Source organism: Erpetoichthys calabaricus, chromosome 13, assembly GCF_900747795.2.
Source record: "Erpetoichthys calabaricus chromosome 13, fErpCal1.3, whole genome shotgun sequence".
NCBI lineage: Eukaryota > Metazoa > Chordata > Cladistia > Polypteriformes > Polypteridae > Erpetoichthys > Erpetoichthys calabaricus.
Genome location: NC_041406.2, coordinates 48,422,981 through 48,438,962, shown reverse-complemented (window position 1 = coordinate 48,438,962; position 15,982 = coordinate 48,422,981). Strand labels below are relative to the sequence as shown.

Here is a 15,982-nt window from a genome sequence, read left to right as displayed (position 1 = left end):
ACGGCCTCTCACAGCTGCCTACTAATGTAATTTAGAAGTGGAGTGCACCTTGATAATACAGTTAAGACTGCTTAGAGATTCATGCTATCTGCTCCCTGCCAGTATTGTTATCGTCCCCCTCCTATGACTTCAGTGTCTGTAACTTGAAAGACTTCACCAAGGCCCCTTTTGTATAAGAAAGAAAAATGATTTTAATAAAAAAAAAACATATTATATACATATATGTAACCCACATACTGTATACTCTATACTGTATATATAATTGTTACTGAAAACATGTTGAGCATTTGCTTTTTCTCTACTCTTCTTAGTTTTCCTTCAGCTGTTATTGAAAGCTGTGTGCTTGAGAGTTCTGCTGGCTGAAGCTTTTTGTACCGATTCTCGTGATGTAGCATTTTTAAACCCACTTAATCTCTAATGGTTCAGTAGACCAGAGCAGATTAGCCAAGTCCTGCTGACAGTGAGTGGTTTGTTTTTACTGATCACCTCAATCACCTCATTGTGTTGCCAGTGCCAGGACCCTCTTGCTGCAGTCACGTCAATAAGTGCATCGGTCACTGCCTTCGCTTTAATGTAATTGGGCTCACTAGGACTGTCACAGCCAAGGCAGGAGTGGAATAAGGGATCAGGGAGAAACGGCAGAAGCTGCTCTCCATCCCCTTGCTTTAAATTGCACTATTGGCTCAGGGACAAAATGTACTAATCACTCAAAAGTAGATGGAACTCTTTTAATTACATTGATAGAAGGGAGAGGCTCATAGGCTCATTACATAATAAATTCTTAAAGAGCACACAAGGTAATATTTTAACAAATCTTTATCATATTTTTTTCACTTTCTATAGTGCAATACATACTATCACAAAACATTGACATAGTTAACACTGTCAGCACTACAGTACATAGATGATGCCTTTTGAGCATTTTAACTGCATGGAAAAAGAACTCAACAATGATCACTCAAGTTATGGAAACATCAGCCACGGGTCATTCTAACATTTTCGTACAGGCTTAACCCAAAGTAGCATTGTTCAGAAGTTTTTAGAAATGCAGCATCCTTAAGAACTAAGCAGAAGACCGGGAAATAAGTCTTTTAAAAAGAGATGTTAAGTTTGAAACAGAAATTCAGCTTCCAAGATGTTAAATTGTCAGGAGGTAAAATGAAAAGACTCAGTGTCCAAAAATTAAATATTTAATCCAACAACTGGAAACAACAAAAGTTTCTGCTTCTTTTTTTTTCCCCCCACACCTTCTCTATCCCTACCTAGTGGCACAGCTACAGAACACAACACAAGACACTTGGTTCTTTCTTTCTTTCTTTCTTTCTTTCTTTCTTTCTTTCTTTCTTTCTTTCTTTCTTTCTTTCTAAGTTCTCCCGCGGATAAGTTCGGACTTGATTTTACAGTATAATTTCTGGTATTTTATAATGTCGTTCGTATAAGTCAAATGCAGAAAACTCACGCTATTAGTCCAAGAGATTATGATATGCTAACACCCACCTGAGAGGGTAACTACAGAACACACTGCCTTTTTTTTTTTCTATGTGGGTGCGACAATGCACTGTATCAGCTTGTGCTCCTAATCTCTCTCTCTCACACACACCCTCATACACCTTTATCGTAAGAGCATCCCTTATCTACGATGGAATGTTCAATCAGAAGAAAATATGAAGCTGGTTTTAAATTAAAAGTCGTTGAAGTACTGAAAAAAATTGGTAATTGCGTTGCTGCAACAAAATCCGATGTGTCTGAGAAACTAATGCGAGATTGGAAGAGGCAAGAAGATGTAAAAAAAAATTGTGTGTCATATTTTTGAACAGGCGTATAAGTCTGGGTCTGATTTTATGCTTGATTTTTCGGGTTTAAAGACCCGACTTATATGTGAGCATATACAGTAAATTGCCTCCCCTCCTTTAATGTGCCGCTTACCTTAACTCTTCTGTTGGCACAGAAGCTCCCTGGCTTGAATGTGACGTAACTGACCTAACTTTATAATTGACTCCTCCTTTTTGGTAAATGAGCTTAAATATTTACAATTACTAGCTATGATACTTAAATTATTTTATTAAATTAAATTATTTACTTAAGATCCCACCTTCTTCTGCGCCACTACCACCTGAGCCATTATGCACTACAGAGTTGAACAATGTTGCTCCTGTGCAGCTAAAGGATATAGAAAAAAGTATTTCTAAAAGGAAAAATCAGTAAAAGTACTCTAAAGCTTTCTGGAATAGATGCTGTAATTTGGTTAAACTTACACGTAGAAGCAACACATAGCTATGAATCCACCAAAAGAGGATCAAGTCAGTATACACTCTGAACATCAGTAAAGCATATACCCTAGGAGCCATGCTGTTTTAGAGCTTTTGACTTACCTCATGGTTTCAGTTAGAGAAATAGACCCAGTTTCAACCAATGTCTCAAGAAGTGCATCTGCTGGGAGTTTATATCTATAAAGTTTAGGAAATTTTTCAGAGTATGTCTTCCATCTCTTGAAAATATTCTCAGTTGAATCAGTGTTCCTCTACCATTGCCAAAAATAGCCTGAGTGACATGTCATCACCCCTTCTCAAGACACAGTGCAAAAGACATTCTCTATGGCCTTACCAATCACTTCCACACAAAAGCCTTGGCTTTGGTCACTGCTGTAGCTACCATTCCATTGACAATTAGATATATTTCACGGAACACCCCTCTATTTATCAGTTTCTGTCACCAAAGGCACCTTGAGAGTTACTCACCAGATTTTAGAGGCAACTCCCACAAGATGCAGAAGAAGACCCTGAAAATTGTCTTCCTATAGCCACTCTAAACACATCCTCACTAAGTGTTTGGGTTTTCCAGTCTGTTCAGCAGATATTTGGACCTTCTTAGCCAACTTGTCAGCCAATGACAACCAGTTAACAGCTCAGTTACCTGCAGGCTTTACCTGAGTATCCGGAAGATACAGCCTTAGATCAAATGACACAATTAAAAAGTCCAGAATTGACTCTTAACCAAAGGTTCTCTGGTGCCAGGTGCACAAATAGGCAATCTTTGATCATGGTGCTTGATATGGACATCTAATAACAAATCACCACTTGGATTTGGTTCAAAAACACTGTTCCACCTATTTAAAGTACATCCCTCTAGGAATCTCAGTTCCTGATGTGAGTGTCAAAGTCTCCCAATAGGAATCAATATATGTAGCACCATATTCATTCTCTCCATAAAGCCTATCTGCTCTGAATAGTTCTTAGGTGAACATCTGCAAATATTAGTCAAAGCCAATTGTCTTTATTCGTGCATATACACCCCAACTGTGTGTATAAATTATATATATATATATATATATATATGGCAAATATCTGGGGACTTAATAGTATTAGAACATAGGAAATTTGACAAATGAGAGACGATTAAGTCCATCAGGCTCATTGTTGTAGCTAATACCTAACTTGACCCAATATCAAATCCAGAAATGTCTTAAAGGTTGTTAAAGTTTCTGCTTCAACTACAGCACATAGCTTGGTAGTTTGGTTCAGACTCAAACAACCCTTTGTGTAAAAAAAAGTTCTTGCTGGCTTCAGCCCTAAATGCACTTCACTTTTATTTCCACTGGTGTCCTCCAGTACATGATTAATCATTTAGTTGAAAGAATTATACTGGATCTATTTTATTGATGCTTTTGAGAATTTTGAAGACCTCGATTAGGTCCCCAAGAATTCTCCTCTGCTTGAGGCTAAACAGCTTTAATTCTCCAAGTCTGTCGGAGTAGGACATTTCTTTAAGTCCTGGGATGTAGCCCATTGCTCTCCTCTGCACAGCTTCATGTACTGCTAAGTCTTTCTTGTAGCGTGGTGACCAGAATTGTACACGATACTCCAGAAGTGCATTCACTAGCGGCCTATGCAATCTGAGTATGTAGAACATATAACCTAACTTTTTTTTGCCTTTTTAATAGCTTCTGCTCATTGCTTAGATAATGAAAATGTTATGTTATCATAATCCCCTAATTCCTTTTCAGAAGTTGCTTTCTGTAAGACAGCTTTCTTATCTTGTATTTATAACTAATGTTCCTTTTTCCAATTTGTAGCATTTTATACTTTTCTGTGTTAAACTGCAATTTCCAAGTGTTTGACCAGTTCTGAAGCTTGTATAAGTCTTCTTGAATTATTTATGCTGCCATTACTCAAACGTTAGATATCATCTGTGAATTTCACAAGTTTGTTAACTACAAGAATTAAAGTTATTAATATAAATGAGAGAAAGCAGAGGTCCAAGGACAGACCCCTGTAGGACTCCACTGATGACTTCAGTCAATGTACAGCATTTTTTTCTTATCTGTACTCTTTGTCCCCTGCTGGTAAACCAATTTCAGATCAAGTTTTGTTGGTTATCTTTAATGCCAAGAGCCTCCAGTTTCAGAATTAATCTTTGGAGTGGGATTGAAGGCTTTTTGAAAGTCTACTTAAATTATGTTGTATGCTTTGCTTTTGTCAACTACTGCAGTTGCCTTCTCAACAAAAATCTAAAAGATTGGTTTGGCAAGATCTTTCTTTCAAAAACCCATGCTGGCTGCTATTTAGTATATTATTTTCATATTGGTACTTTCCACAGGAGCCCACCAATGGCAAAAATCTAGAGAGGAGAGCCCACCCTTGATTGACAAATCTGGATCCAGAGCCAGTGTGGTGTGTAGAGTTTAGTCTGAATATTCTAGTTGATATATTTCAACCTCCTGCACAAGTTTCGGTTTCTCATCCAACTCCTCCCTTACACCTTGCAGGTGCAAAGCCCACACTGTGACACCATGCAGCTTCTTTAGGCTGAACTTGACTGAATTGCATGGCCTCCAGGGAGCATAAGATTATCCATATTTTGATTATTGTAATTGGGGGTTGACCTTTATATTCTTTGACAAACACTAGCGCATATAGACCAGTGACAAGTGACAGAGTGAACCAAGCAACACTATCAATCTCTGACAGACAACAAAGCAGCCAAACAAGCCACAGCACGATTTTACCAATTTTATTTTTACTATCTCTTCATTTGAAATAAATATGTAGCTCTTCATGTTAAATGACACAAGACAGTTTAATGAGCATGTTGCAAAATGTCACCAGAAAAACAGTCAGATTTGTTTGTTGGCATTTGAGTGACAACATCATGAACATGCAAATGCATCATAATGCCGTAATATACAAAACACAAAAGAAAGATTTATACATCGTAATTTACATGAGTCATCCATTTGCTTACTGACAGTACTGAGAAAATGATAAGTGAGAAACCTCTGTGGAAAATGAAGTCCCTGAAGCATGAAGCCCATGCACATTTATAAGCATTCCATTATTTTCTGTGGACCTTACGAGGGCTGAACGACTGATACGCATTCCCAGATATATCTTTATTTTGTTCTGTATATATTGTACATTTTGCAGACACTATAAATGTGCACACACAGACAATGTTTTAATGCCAAGCATCATGGAAATTGTGTTAAAAAAAAAAACAAAAACAAAAAAAACCAAGGGCTCATATCGAAATGTCCAATACTCAATGAAGAGGCTCTTTAAGATACACAAAGCTACGGCAAATAGGGCTCATCGTTACATCACTGTTCACCAACCGCCGATATCCACAATGTGACAGACATTTTAACCCACAGTGAGGTAGGTCAGATTTTAATAAATGAAAAAAAGTATTTGAAAGATACAAAAAAAAAAAAGACAAATGCTTACCCCAAGATATTTTTTGTCTTTTGCACACCATTCTGTGCACTTTTTTTAGCCCCTTAAAATAATTGTGCTTTCCACAATAATCTTGGTTTAATCAGTTCAAGAGACATCAGCGATTGTAATGGACACCATAAAGATTGCAAGGTGTCACCTTATTGGGGCGACTTCTAGAGTAAGGCTAAAGGAATGCTATCGAGAAATTTGTTTATGAGGGGTTTTGGTGTTCTTTTGGTCTTCTGCCCAAAGAATTAAATAAACAATGCATTATTAAAAAATAATTTTTGAACCATTGTGTTTTTAATCTGCATCTAAAAATGGTTTTGATTTGTTTTTTTAGTACTATTGTGTTGTAATTAAATGTGTGATGCTTTAACAGAGTACCACACCAAACAGTCGCCTTTGCTTACATGTGATATACTGTATGTGTGGACTTTTAAAATTGTGAGTAAAAAAAGACTGCATTTGAATCCCTGATTACAGAACAGAAAACAAATTATAATACTCTAAATACAGAACTTCAAAGGTTTAAACAGTACATAACAAGATTGTGGACACGGAAGCTGCAACATCGAGTAGAATATAGCTTATGGTACTGGGTACTTTTGCTGTCTTCATTTAATTGTCTTCATGCGGTTCTATTAAATATGAATTCACATTAAAGTAAAAGATTAAAGTGTTTCTATCCACACAGCACCCAGAATACAGATGTTCCAAAGTTCCCAAAGACCTGAATGACCTATGTAACAGTGCTAAGTCGAGGTAATGTTGTTCCACCTGCACCAGTCTGTTTCCTGGTTCTCTGTATTCTTCATCGGCTTTGCCATCAATTTCGTCCCTGCAGAGGTGGCGGATCTTCAGATGTCACTCAAGACGCTTTAAAGGTCTACTTAGCATACCGACTTTTGTTGAGTTATTAAGACAGAATACAATGGTCCTAAGGGATGTGTTTCCAGACAAATGTTTGGATTTTAGAAATCCCCGTCACCTATGTGCCTCAGAGCAGCAAGAGAACAGAAAGTCTAACCTGTGTTGTGTTGTGTTTTGTTTTGCATTGCCTCAGTCCTGCCAGATTGGTAATAGCACCAAATATACAACATACTGTGGGAAGCAAGCGTTACTCCTTTTGCTGCCTTCATGTAAAAAACTTGCAGTTTGTAGAGTCAATGTAGCAGTAAGAGGTGCATTTCAGCTCTCCATAAGACCTGGGGAAAGAAAAAATATTTCATGTACAGTTGAAGTGAAAGGCAGGCCGGGAAGGTCTAAACACATTGTTAAGCTGCTGATGCACATTAAGCATATTCTATAATGTCAGCCTTGGATACTGTGGCCATTCACTGGGTTTTAGGTGAATGCTATCTGAGTTCAAAATGGGTGCTAAAACCTTAAACTGTAATTTCCTAATGGATCATCCGCTCCCCAAAGACATTTGATAGGTCAAGCAGATGTTCTGCTACCCACAGTCCAATGTCATAGGAGGAAGGCACCTAAATGACCCTAAGAAAGAAAGAAAGAAAGAAAGAAAGAAAGAAACAAACTTTTTTTCAATTTCTATTCTTCAATTTTAAGATCTTTGTCTCTCTCTGTAGGACTTATCTTAATGGACTTAAAAAACTTATCTTCAATTAGGATTCTGCTACTTGTATATCTGTGTCATGTAAGTACACATTGATTATAAATTATTTTTTATATATTAGTTAATTAGTCATATATAACTATTTCTGACTTGCTGTTTTTTCTCTGGGGCGGCACGGTGGCACAGTGGGTAGCGCTGCTGCCTTGCAGTAAGGAGACCTGGGTTTGCTTCCTGGGTCCTCCCTGTGTGGAGTCTGCATGTTCTCCCCGTGTCTGCGTGGGTTTCCTCCCACAGTCTAAAGACATGCAGGTTAGGTGCATTGGCGATCCTAAATTGTCCCAAGTGTGTGCTTAGTGTGTGTGTGCCCTGAGGTGGGCTGGCACCCTGTCCAAGGTTTGTTTCCTGCCTTGTGCCCTGTGTTGGCTGGGTTTGGCTTCAGCAGACCCCCATGACCCTGTAGTTAGGATATAGCAGGTTGGATAATGGATGGAAGGATGGATGTTTTTTTTCTCTTGTAACTCTTCTTTTATATTGTGTAAAGCACTTTGAGCTACATTCCTTGTATGAAAATTAGCTAAAGAAATAAAAGTGTTGATGTTCTTTTTATTTTATGTGGCCACATGCTATACAGTATGTGGAATTTGGGGCATTGTTGAATACAGTATTAAAAGCCCCGAATTACACTGTTAGGACTATCTTACACAACAGGAAGATAATACAAACAATGAGCAGAACATCTAATTTAGCGCTATGTTGGGTTAACCACAAAAATTGACTATTCCGTTTGGGTGAAAGTGTGCAGCCACTGTGGCCCTCCAGTATGGGGAATGGACAAACTGCATTGCACCGTTTATACCAGTTCAAACTGAATTTGATACATAACTCAATTAAAAATTGGTCTTCTAAAATGTATCTGCATCTAATCCATAATATCTTATGTGTTATACTGAGACAGTAATTGTCTATACTTCATGTCAGTTCATTTATTGCTTCAATGGATGTTTAGTATTCCTTTACTGTATCCTTAATGTACTGTCTGTCTGTCAGTCAGTAATGCTATAGTTCTGTGGTTTACTGTCTGAAGGTATATACAAGTTTAAATGAGCCGCAAACAAAATTCAATTTGTGCACCCTGCCCCTAGCTTGATGTATTCCAGAAAAAAACAAATAAAGCAGGTTAAATCTAATCAGGTCCAAGCTATTTATCTTTACAGAACACAATGCAGCAGGACTTGTTTTAATTCATACTCAGGTGATTCAGGGGTGTGCCCTATGCTACTACATACAGGTGATCCATTTTCAATATAGGAATAAAGGTGGGAAGTTCTTCAAATTTCATCTACATCAGACCTTAGTTACTCAACAGTAAACATCTGATCATACAACAGCGGGTGACTATACAGCCACATAATAGCAGGCATGGCAAGTGTCGGGCCACAGTGTGTATTCAGACTGTTGGAGAAGCAGATGGTGAGTGTACCAGTTGTACCTTTACAACCTGACAGAGCTCAGAAAGAAAAAGCGGTCAGTTTCATAAAGGTCTGGTTAGAAGTCTACAAAGAAATGTAGAAATAAAGTAACACAAAACAAACCATATAGTACAGAGAGTATGAAAACAGAAAAAGAGAGAAGAGGTGTGTTCAGCATCAATGATAGAAAAGTACAAATTAAAAAATTGAACAATCCAAAACATCCAGAAAATAAACTATTCTTAAACTATGCAGAAAATTGGCCAAACAAGATTGTCTCCTACTGAATGAGGACAAGTTTACTGGTGCTACAGCCACGAAAATTAACTAGTTTCCAAAATATTAGCACAAAACTCACTTTGCAGGGGTATGTTGGGAGCAGCACTGATATCACGTTGCTGCACCCACCACACGACAAACCAACTGGATTGGGTCCAGAGTGTAGTGGGTGACACCTCAGCACCACACTGAACAGTGTGAGGTTTTTACAGTGGCGGGAGTGCCAATCCTGCCACCAACCCCCATGTTTTCCCTGTAAGTTGGAGGACCTGCTTACAGGGATGGATGCAGATTAACATCATACCCAAGATGAAGCAATTGCAGGTTAAGGGCCTTACAAAGTAGAGTCAGTTCTGGCATTTATGGGATTTGAACCAGCAACCTTCTGACTGTAGGCACAGATCCTTAGCCTCATAGTCATGTGATTGTTACAAACAGATTTGAATTGTAATTCCCAGACTTCTCCAACACATGGAAGTGATAAAGGTTTACTGCTATGGCAAGCTGAATTAACATTTACAGATAGTTCAAAATTCATTTTCAGATACCTTCAATGCCTTTAACAGTATCTGCAAAAACATCTATTTCAAGATGTCTTAAATTCCTTTTAAGATGTTTGAAATATACTAATTCAAGATATCTTGAAATGGTTGTCTGGTTTTCCATGCTCCTTTTTACCCGACTGGTCAAAAGCTTTGGCAACTAACTTAAAAACTCATGTATATTTTCTCCTGGATCCTTATGTGGTCAGATGAGTTGTGAGCACTTAGGACTGTATGAATGCTGAATAATGTAAATTGCATTGGTTATTGAGTTTTTTGCATTTAATTTTTCTTATGAGTATATGTTGTGGATACTATTACAGTGTATGTAATACATGTCTGGTAGCTTTTCTAGGAAAGTGTGAATAAGACTTTTGCTGTCTTTGAGACATACAGCAGTAACACAGCTTAGCTAAACTAGCATGATTGGTTCTAGAAAAGAAGATTCACCTGAAACTGTTTAAATTAACCCAAATCTGTTCAAAATATTCTTGTTCTAAAGAGTAACTTATTTATACACGTGGATGTCTTATATAAGCTTTATAATTTTTGAACTTTAGAAAAAACTTACCCAGGAAGATATGTTTTGCAAGTCTGATAACCAAAGTCTTTGCCATCACATTCTTCAACCCCATCATGCCGATATCCATCCCCACAATAAGCATGTTTGCATTCTGAAAAAATGTAATATACATGAATAATATTAAGAACAATATCCATCCATCAATCCATGTTCTGGAATCCCTTACATATAGTACGAGATTAAAGTCTTGAGGAGGCAGCGTTTATCCTGGTGGCACTGGGCATAAAGATGCAAATTACATTCACTCTTACTGTATGTGCTCACATGTGTTATAAATGAGTGCCAATTGTAGCAAATGAATAAGCTCTGCTTGACTTGCAGCAATCATTTTTTATATCAAGGTATAACTCTCAATGAAATTTAGATAGGTGTTGTATTTTTTGTTTATAATTTTAGACAAAAACCTTGGTAAAAGTACATGGTTTGATGAGCACCCCAAATTTAACGAAGACAAAATGCTTCTGCATATTCAATGTATGGAGATATGCTGGGTGTTTTAACACATTTAAACTGGCAGTGTAGCTGGGATTAAAGATGGAGTTGCTAAGGTGGTAAAGGCTTACACAAACTTATCATAGAAAAACATGCCACAAAAACAAAACTCAAAACATTTATGTTTCTGTTTGTTATATATCTGCTGTTATTTATAGGTTTTTGTATAGTCGCTGTTGTCAAGTATACAGAGCTGTAAATATTCAGGAGAAGGTTAGAGGAGTAGAAATCCAAAGCAGTCCCAACATGCTTTGAAAAGAGATGGGTCTTCAAAAAGCAGTTTAGGTCATTTATTGCATTTCAACTAATTAAATTTGAAGAAAAACTAAAAAAAAATGAGTTGTTCTAAAACTTTTGACTAGTAATGTGTGTGTATACATATATAAATATATATGTATGTATGTATAAAACAGCTAAAAAAGCAATTCACTGTAAAATCACATAAAACTCCTTTGATCATAATAAGATTGCAAAACATTTCAGTCCGGGACATCTCATTACTTTCAAATTAAGTGCCGCCAGGCTACAAGGTGAGGAATCAGCAGCATGCCTACAACTTACTGATGCAGCCATCAGTAACAATCTTGTTGCCGTCATCACAGTCTTCATCATTAAGCTCCTGCACGATTCCATCCCCACAAAAACCTTCCAGTTCAGGGCTTTCAAGAGACTGGTATGGTGTCAGCTGTGGGGAAAAAAAAAAAAAGATACGGGTCACTGTTGGCATAGGGCAGTGTTGATTTCTGAAACCTGGTGCTCTGGGTTTTATGAAGGCAACAGAAAACAAAAGAAACTGCACTTAAATAGATTAAACATTTAGAGTGGCTTTATATATTTGGTTAAGCTGAATGAGATAATGAAAAAATTAACAAAGTGATCAAACCTTAATTTCCCATAGACAGAGAAAATTAAGATACGCTACTACACGAAAGCAAAATGTAGGACTCAGAACTATTCAAAACAAGTGATGAGTAAACCGCACTGAATTGGCTTTTCTGCAAGTTTATAGAAATGTTTGGAAACTTTTCTGAACTTGCTGAAATGCACTGAAGTCAACGGGAAAGGACTAAATAAACTAGTTTTGAGTGGATTGTAATGGTGCAGCGGTCATTTAAGTGTCCCTTAGGTCTAGAGATGTGTATGCCAAGTATGCTGGAATAACTATAGTGGCCAAAAATGTGACCTGAGCTGTGAGGCAGCAATGCTAAACACTGCACTACCCTACCTCAAACAGTAAAAGATACAGATGGAACAATAACAACCAAAAAAAATGCAACAAATGGTCACAAAGTAGCAATAACTAACATTATATATCAATGCACTCGGGGCAGTGATGGCCTCTACCACAAAGCAGGTAGTGCAAACCAGTCTTAGAGGCCTGCCAGATGTGCACCTGAGCCATATAAGAGAAGGGATTGTGACGCAGCGCCGCATCAAAACAAACCTTAAACCCTGTGAAATAATAATAGAATAAAAAAAATGTATTACTATTTACAAGGCAATTCTATCTTTTTGATGGAAGAAAAAAGTGGAAAGCTTCAACACAGATAAATTGAATGTAGCTGGTGTGTCTTTTTTGTTTTTGATCTATCAGAAAGATAGAAACATCATGTAAACAGTTGTATATCTTTTGTTATTATTATTCTTTTACAGGGTCTCACAAGTTTTGTGACTCTAGGGGGGGATTTGGCTGCTTTGGGGATTGTATTGACTTGGGCACCACAGAACATGGCCAATTGTGTATGCGTTCAGCCTGCATCCCCTATCCCTTATATGGACCCAGCGTGCAGCTGCCAGGACTTGAAGATCAGCTTGCGATTTTCCATACTGGCAATTCATGCATGATGTGCAAAGAAGATTGGCCAATGATGTGCCTAAAAGACGTATGCTTACTGTATGCAAGTGTGAAAGTAATGTGCAAGGCTGCTAAAGATCTGTCATGTCATGCAGGCCTCACAAATCAACATGTGACGATGGGAAAAAAATATTTATCTAGGCAAGCCGTATGGAGAATTTCTAGAAAAATACTCAGGGAAAAACGGTCACTAACAAACACAAATTTTGTCTATCAACACTAGTGACAGTAAAGTATTTCATACAATATTCTTTGTATGTGTGACATATGACAAATAAAACTGAGCCTGAACATCCTATATAGTAAACACCTTGGTAGTTTATAAAAAAAAAAAAAAATAGAATGTCTTCACAATAAATACCAACATCACAAAAATAAGGAAAAATAAAAATCTCTTTTTGGTAAAGAATCACAGGAAAACCAAGGAGCAGCATAGTTTGTTTTAATTAAATTGAACTTATATAATAAGTTAACTAGGCAGTTTATTTGAGTTACTGTAATAAATAAAAAAGTAAAATTGTAAAATACCTGAACTGGAAACCATCCTTCTGTATCCTTAAAATAAAGTGACCTTTGATCTCTTCTGAAAGCCAGTGCATTATCAGTGTTTAGCCTGTCCAGTTCATCTTGATTATTTACCACAAAAATCTATAGGATAAAGAATGTAAATCAACTATTATAGACAAATTAAAAAGAACTTTAAAATATATAAAAGTATTTTATATTTTAAACGGACATTTTGGACTTGAGAAGAAGCACTTTAATGCACGATGGTTAGAAAACCATACAAGTCATCCCATAGTCTCAAAATAAAATAATCTAATCAGCAGTTTCTTGGTCTCTACTTTTATACCTAGTGGCATCAGATCTCTTTAAAACAGAAAAAAGGTAAAAGCTTTTAACAATTGGATTAGGCAGGCTCAGTGTGCGGGTGGATGGATAAACGGATGAGTGTTTTTATGACTATATCAGTGAATTTTATAGTGTTCAGTGCATTCCTCTTATTGCTTGTAAGTCACAGAAAATAGAAATCCATCAACAGCTTTTAACGGTAAAGATGCTAGGTCTTTATCCATCCATCCATCCATCCATCCATCCATCCATTTATTTAAATTTTTTCAGCACATAATCACAGTCCTCCCCAGTCTGTTCAGGTAGAATGGTGGCACAAGTCAGGAAACGGCTCTGGATAAAGAACACATGTTCACTTTGTTGTCCGTTACTCCTCAGTGTTCCCCACGTATGAATTATTTTTGCAATGTAACACTATTGTTTATATTAAGTCCATGCTAGTGTTAGAAACCCATTTCTACAAGGAGTTGCTATATGATGTGATGTGTTCCCCTGATGTCAAGTAGTTGCCAGGAATGAATGAAGTGCACAGGACAAGGACAGTACCCAGCGAGGCTCCTAAAGAGTAAACATCACACTGCCAGAAAAAGTATGAATTTATATAACAATAGGAAAGAACTGCACTGTTTGGGGGCACTAAGCCTTGCTGTTGTGGTTGATGCTCTGGAAACAGATTATGGCACCCTGAGGAGAACCTGGAGATATTTGCTGAAAATGCTAAAGAGCAGGCATCCCATCACATGCCAGGGATTTTTAATCTTCTATTCATAAAGAGAATGAGGTCATGGATGGCTGGATGGAATCCAGATCACCTCCATGCTGGCAGATGACAGCAGGCTGCTGATAGCTGGGATGGGCTTTGAGGATGCCCTGAATACCTGGCTCTTCAAAGGCTACTGACGCCACAGAGGTGCACAGAAACCAATAATCTATTCTGGTGATCATATAGGCAAAGAATGGCCACCATAGACTCTGAAAATAACTCTAGGACTTGACCAGATGTTAAAACATGCCAAGGATTTAAAGCAAGCTTGAGGCAGAAGTAAACTGAGAGTAAAGTCCAGAGAAGAGATGGCACTAAGGGTAACTGGTGAGACAAAAAGGCTAGGGTCCAGACTCAGATATAGGGAAGGAAGGTAGAAAGGGGGCGCTTAGGTAGTACAGAAGAGGAAGGTTAGTGGACAGCTCACCTTATCTAGAAGACAGATGTCTAAGACTTGTTCAGCCAGGCCCAGAGTTGCAGCAGGGATTGGGTTTGTTCTAATTGTTCTTATTTTGTGTGCTTTATTCTGCAATAAACGCCATTGGTATAGCTTCTGTCCTTAATTTATTGTAGATGTGGAGAGCTGCCACAAGTGTGTCCTCTAAAGTTATAATGATGTGTCTTCATGTACAGCATATGTTTATGGTGCTAAATTTCTACATAAATTGATCAAGAGACTAAGCCTCTACAGACATGTGGTTAGCCTCCACTGTCTGGAAATCCAAACACTTACCACTGGCACTTTAGGGTAGTTGACGCCAGGCAAAGGCTCCTCATATGGAGGGCTATTCACAGTTACCGGTGGGTTACAGTAGCATCGGCCTGGAATTCCAGGCAGTCCTTTCTCACCTTTTTGTCCCATTATTATTCGTCCTAGGAGTTTAATGTGAAAAAGGACAAGCTGAAAGCATTTGTTAAAAGAAATAGAAGAAACCCAATAAGATGTTATGGAAATGTTTAAAACTCTAATCTACTATACCAACTGCATTGTATCATTTAAAATTATTTCAGGTACATATTGCAGAAATATAAAGATGGCTGACATAATTACTGATTCACTTTTGAAAACCTTGTTTAATTAATAATGACATACATTACTACAATCTTCGAAATACAGCATCCACAATTTGTATGTTTATTATTCCTTTTATATTCTTTCTACTTTTCTACTGGATCAGTACACTCCACAGTCTGTTGTGAACGGATTTCCACCACACTACCTCTCTCTCACATTTACCATTAAGACCCCCGATATCTGTAAGTCCAATTGGGTATTGGCATTAAACTAAATCTATTTTTAAATATTTAGACTGTACAGTTAATATGTATTAGAAGGTACTGATTTTTTGCATTATGTATACAAATCTGTATAAAAATAAAAAATGAACAATAATGAAGATAATTATTTTAAAGCACAAAGAAAAAATGAAATTAACACAATAATAAAATTAAAATACTATATAGCAAACATGACCGATAGTGTTTTTTCTCAACAGTGTTTTTTGCTGTCAGTTTAATAAAACTTGCCAGAATGATATTTATTACCTACATGGAGTCTGCTTAAAGTGGCTGTCACATTTAGGATAAGCTATTAGGAAGTGGTAATCAGAGCTGGAGGTTTGACAAACTGCTGATGCAATCTGCATGAAGACTCTTGGCATGGCCATCCGTTGTTTTAAGCACCACGGCTTCAAGCTGATTTTCACACTGAGAGTTTGTTAACTACAGAAATCAATGCACCATCCAAGCATAATTTTTATTCTCTTTATTGTATTTGTGGAGAAAACTGTTGAATAATAAATGATGCATTATAATTGCAAAGAAATATTAACACACCATCATTTTTCACTTAGT

General features: G+C 37.2%; 1 protein-coding gene across 1 annotated transcript in view; it reads right to left on the bottom strand.

The window, feature by feature from the left end:
* Nucleotides 1–5,062: 5,062 nt before the first annotated feature.
* colq (collagen-like tail subunit (single strand of homotrimer) of asymmetric acetylcholinesterase) overlaps nucleotides 5,063–15,982 on the bottom strand; it is a 79,306-nt gene continuing 68,386 nt past the window's right edge. Inside the window, exons 13-17 of the mRNA XM_028818212.2 lie at nucleotides 14,862–15,001; nucleotides 13,042–13,161; nucleotides 11,220–11,343; nucleotides 10,155–10,257; nucleotides 5,063–6,922 (exon numbers count right to left, since the gene is read on the bottom strand). Of these exons, the coding sequence (XP_028674045.1) occupies nucleotides 6,853–6,922; nucleotides 10,155–10,257; nucleotides 11,220–11,343; nucleotides 13,042–13,161; nucleotides 14,862–15,001 (557 nt within the window). The 3' untranslated portion in view covers nucleotides 5,063–6,852. The remainder of the gene's footprint in view (nucleotides 6,923–10,154; nucleotides 10,258–11,219; nucleotides 11,344–13,041; nucleotides 13,162–14,861; nucleotides 15,002–15,982) is intronic.